The following is a 3,941-nucleotide window of genomic DNA, read 5'->3' on the forward strand; positions in this document are numbered from 1 at the left end:
ATTTAATAGTGTTCAACTGCATTTGTACTTATGTAGCTTTACCAAACCTCTCCTGATTTCATAGAATCCCAGACTGCTTTGGAAGATACACGAAAGTCCATCCAGTCCCACCCCTGCCATGGGCAGGGACACCTTCCGCCAGCCCAGGTTGCTCCAAGCCCCATCCAACCTGGCCTGGAACACTCCCAGGGATGAAGCAGCCACAGCTTCTCTGGGCAACCTGTGCCAGTGCCTCAGCACCCTCATAGGGAAGAATTACTTCCCACCATCCCACCTGTCCCTGCCCTCTGGCATTGGGAAGCCATTCCCTGTGTCCTGCCACCCCAGTGCATCCCATGTTTCCCACTTGGAAGACCCACCTGGCCTGACCCTGTCTGTTTCCACGATGACACAGACCCTCTGGAACAGCCCCTGGAGGCGCTGCAGCCTCTGGCTGACCTTGCCCCTGTTGCCAGGGCTCAGCAGCTCGGACAGGAACATCCTCTCCACGGCCAGGCAGCTGCTGACGATGTAGTCGCTGCTGCCCAGGGAGCACACCTGCACCTTCACCCCATGCGCTGCCTTCAGGCAGGAGATCACCTCTGCCCCAGAGCAGATCTCCCTGCTGTCTGCCAGGATGCACAGGGAAGGGCTTTTCTCCACAGCTTCCCGGGGAAGCTGAGCTGTGGCTGAGGAGGGCTTGGTGGCAGCAGGATGCCCTGGACCTGAAGTGCTCCCATGGGTGTTCTTCCAAGAGTTTCGCACCTGTGGGTGTTGGACATCACACAGTGACTCTAACAGATGATTAGGGTTTTTTAAATCATCATTTTAAAAACTATGGTTAGCAATATTTAACACTTTCAGCCTGACACATTAATCCCCTTATCAACCTCCCAGCTGAGCTGATGTGATCATGGGGGAGTCTGAAGGACACAAGCAGCAGCTTTCACTAAGGACTTCAGCACAACATGGATCCTGTCAGGGCAGGAGTCAGGCTGGGAAGTGTGAGAGATCAGGAATCCACACTCAGGCTGTGGAGGGAGTTAACAGGACAGTCAACAAGTATTTTATAACCACAAACCCAAAGACTCAGCAGACACTTGACACTTTGACACAGATCCATGTTCCTCCATGACTGCCAGACTCAGGAGACAATCTAATCCTCAGTTTTTATTTGCTGACTGCTAAGATACCCCAAGTCACCCTGGAAGTACAAGAGCTTCTGATAGCAAAGGGAGATGGTGGGAAGCAGCACCAGTGAATGGCCCTGCTCGTGTGTCCCTAAGAGTTGTGGCTGCCCCTTCCCTGGGAGTGTTCCAGGCCAGGCTGGATGGGGCTTGGAGCAACCTGGGCTGGTGGAAGGTGTCCCTGCCCATGGCAGGGGGTGGGATGGGATGAGCTTTAAGCTCCTTTCCCACCCAAACCCTTCCATGATTCCCTGACTCCTGCTGCTGTGCTGATAGCCCTCTATCAGCCCTGCCCCAGAAATTCCTTCATGCAACATAGGGTGAGAGAAAGGTCCTTGTTTGGACTGAGAACTGACCTCACTGCGAGCCTGGAGATCTGCCTTCCCCGAGCCAGAGCTAGGGACAGCTGGTGGGAAGCAGGTGGTCCTGGCTGGAGGCTCTGGGTGGAAATCCAGTGTTTCAGACCCTGTAACTTCCAAGCCCTGCAGCACCTCCCTCTGCTTCTGCACAGCCTGGGGGGCTGTGGCTGCCCCAGCAGTGTCTTTGTGCTGTGCAGAAGGAGCTGAGGGCAAGGACATGGGTAACTCTGCCCTGGAACAGTCTGGTTTCCTGGGCTTCTCCTTGCTGACAGCTGTTTCCTCCTCGCTGGAATCACTGAGAACAATAATCCTGGATGGTTTCCTCCTCTGCTCTGGCACAGAGTTCTGCTCCAGCCTGGCCTGGTTCAGTCTCCTCCTGCGCCGAGTGACGTACTGGTTCCTGCCACTGGTGAAGCTCTCGTTGTTGAGGAGATCAAAGTTCACACACACTTCATCTTCACTAGATTCACTCTGTCTGCAGGTTTCCTCTTCCCCATCTCCCACACAGAAACTGTCCTCGGCGTAGGCTGAGTCCTGCTCGGGAATCTGGGGGGAAACAATCCGGTAAGTCTGGGAACACTGCAGGGATTCTGCTGCTGCTCTCCAGGAGGCACTTGGCTTACCCAACCCTCTCCATACTGGGGGCTGAGGGGCTTCTCACACAGAGACTGGTTTGGGATAGAACGGACCTGAAAGATCATGGGCAGGGACACCTTCCACTGGCCCAGGTTGCTCCAAGCCCCATCCAACCTGACCTGGAACACTCCCAGGGATGGAGCAGCAACAGCTGCTCTGGGCAACCTGTGCCAGTGCCTCAGCACCCTCACAGGAAGAACAATTCCTTCCCAATATCCCATCTATGCCTGCCCTCTGGCAGTGAGAAGCCATTCCCTGTATCCTGTCCCTCCATCCTTGTCCCAAGTCCCTCTGCAGCTCTCTTGGAGCCCCTTTAGGCACTGGAAGGGGCTCTAAGGGATTCCTGGAGCTTCTCTACTCCAGGCTGAAGTCTCGTGTCAGAACTTGGTATGCACCTACAACAGGCAGCACCTGCACTTCAAGGCAGGATGAGAACCTGAATGTGGACGCACACACTGGAATTTCCCAGGGACAGCATCACTGACTGCAGACCTGTGAGAATATGGCTGAGCTGTTGAATTCCCTGTGAACCATCTTGTATCTGTTGCCAAGGGCTGGACTGTGCACAGACTTCAGGTACACTCCTCTCATCTCCGTGTCTGCATCAAAACAAGGCAAAAGAGAATACAGGATTATCAAGGACGTAAGTTTTAACTTGTTGTTACATCATGTTTTCCGTATTAATTCCTTTATAGTCTCTCAAAAATCTGTATTTCCCCAAAAAAACACCTGCAATTCTCCAGGCATCTCTGGAAATCCCAAAGCACAGATCTAAGTGCTTTAAGCTGAAGGAGAGCCTGACTAAATGGGATATTGGGAAGGAATTCCTGGCTGTGAGGATGGTGAAGCACTAGCACAGGTAGTCCATAGAAGCTGTGGCTGCTCCATCCCTGGGAATGTTCCAGGCCAGGCTGGATAGGGCCTGGAGCAACCTGGGCTGGTGGAAGGTGTCCGTGCCCATGGCAAGGGGTGGGACCCTCTGGAGGAAGAGCCTTTTCCTAATGTCCAACCAAATCGTACCCAGGCACAGCTCCATTCCATTCCTTCATGCAGAAGGTTTGCTGAGCAGGCAAAGATCTGGATGCCCCTGGCAGGAGCAGCACTTCAGCCCAGGGGAGGAGGTCCCTACTCATCACTGACCCATGGCCATGCCAATCATACACCACTGCTTAGAACATCCCTCATGGATGTGAAATCCACACACAACTCCTCACTCACCATTTAGGGCTTGTGTGACCTCCACATCATCGTTGAGGAACTGAGCCAGGGAGGAGCTCAGCTCACTCTCTGCACCATCACTCTCATCAGAGGAAACTCCCTCTGCATCCTGCTGGGACAGCTCAGCCTCTTCCTCTAAGAACTGCCTGGCTGCTTCCTGGAACAGAAACCAAATCAAGGCATCCTTAGAAATGGGTTCTGGTTAACTCATGCTGCACAGGACATCAAATAGCTGCACTCCCATATTCCAACTCCAGTGCCAACTGCTCCAAACATGACCTTCAACATGTAGGAGAGACAAGTAACCTCCCACACCTTGGATGTAAAACTGCTCTTGACCCTTGGCCGCTTGGCAGGTCTGGAGTGGGTTTTGTTCCAGGCTGTTGAGCTGTTCCTGCTGTTCCTCTTTGAGTTCTGGTGAAAATCCACACTGTCGTTGCTGGATGAATCTGACTGGGGAACAGGTCACAACACTCCAGTGAATCAATCAGGCAATGCTTTAGTTACACAGACATAGAATCCCAGATGGATTTGTTTTGGAAGGACCTCAAAGATCATCCCA

General features: G+C 53.2%; 1 protein-coding gene across 1 annotated transcript in view; it reads right to left on the reverse strand.

Moving 5' to 3' along the window:
• Positions 1 to 3,941, reverse strand: part of FANCM (Fanconi anemia, complementation group M) — a gene marked incomplete at its 5' end in the record, with an annotated part of 26,213 nt that overhangs the window by 1,787 nt on the left and 20,485 nt on the right. The window contains 5 exons of the mRNA XM_009078917.1: positions 360 to 744; positions 1,757 to 2,071; positions 2,654 to 2,760; positions 3,380 to 3,536; positions 3,695 to 3,832. Coding sequence (XP_009077165.1) covers positions 360 to 744; positions 1,757 to 2,071; positions 2,654 to 2,760; positions 3,380 to 3,536; positions 3,695 to 3,832 — 1,102 coding nt within the window. The remainder of the gene's footprint in view (positions 1 to 359; positions 745 to 1,756; positions 2,072 to 2,653; positions 2,761 to 3,379; positions 3,537 to 3,694; positions 3,833 to 3,941) is intronic.

The sequence above is a fragment of the Acanthisitta chloris genome, unplaced genomic scaffold, assembly GCF_000695815.1.
Source record: "Acanthisitta chloris isolate BGI_N310 unplaced genomic scaffold, ASM69581v1 scaffold15797, whole genome shotgun sequence".
Classification (NCBI taxonomy): Eukaryota; Metazoa; Chordata; class Aves; order Passeriformes; family Acanthisittidae; genus Acanthisitta; species Acanthisitta chloris.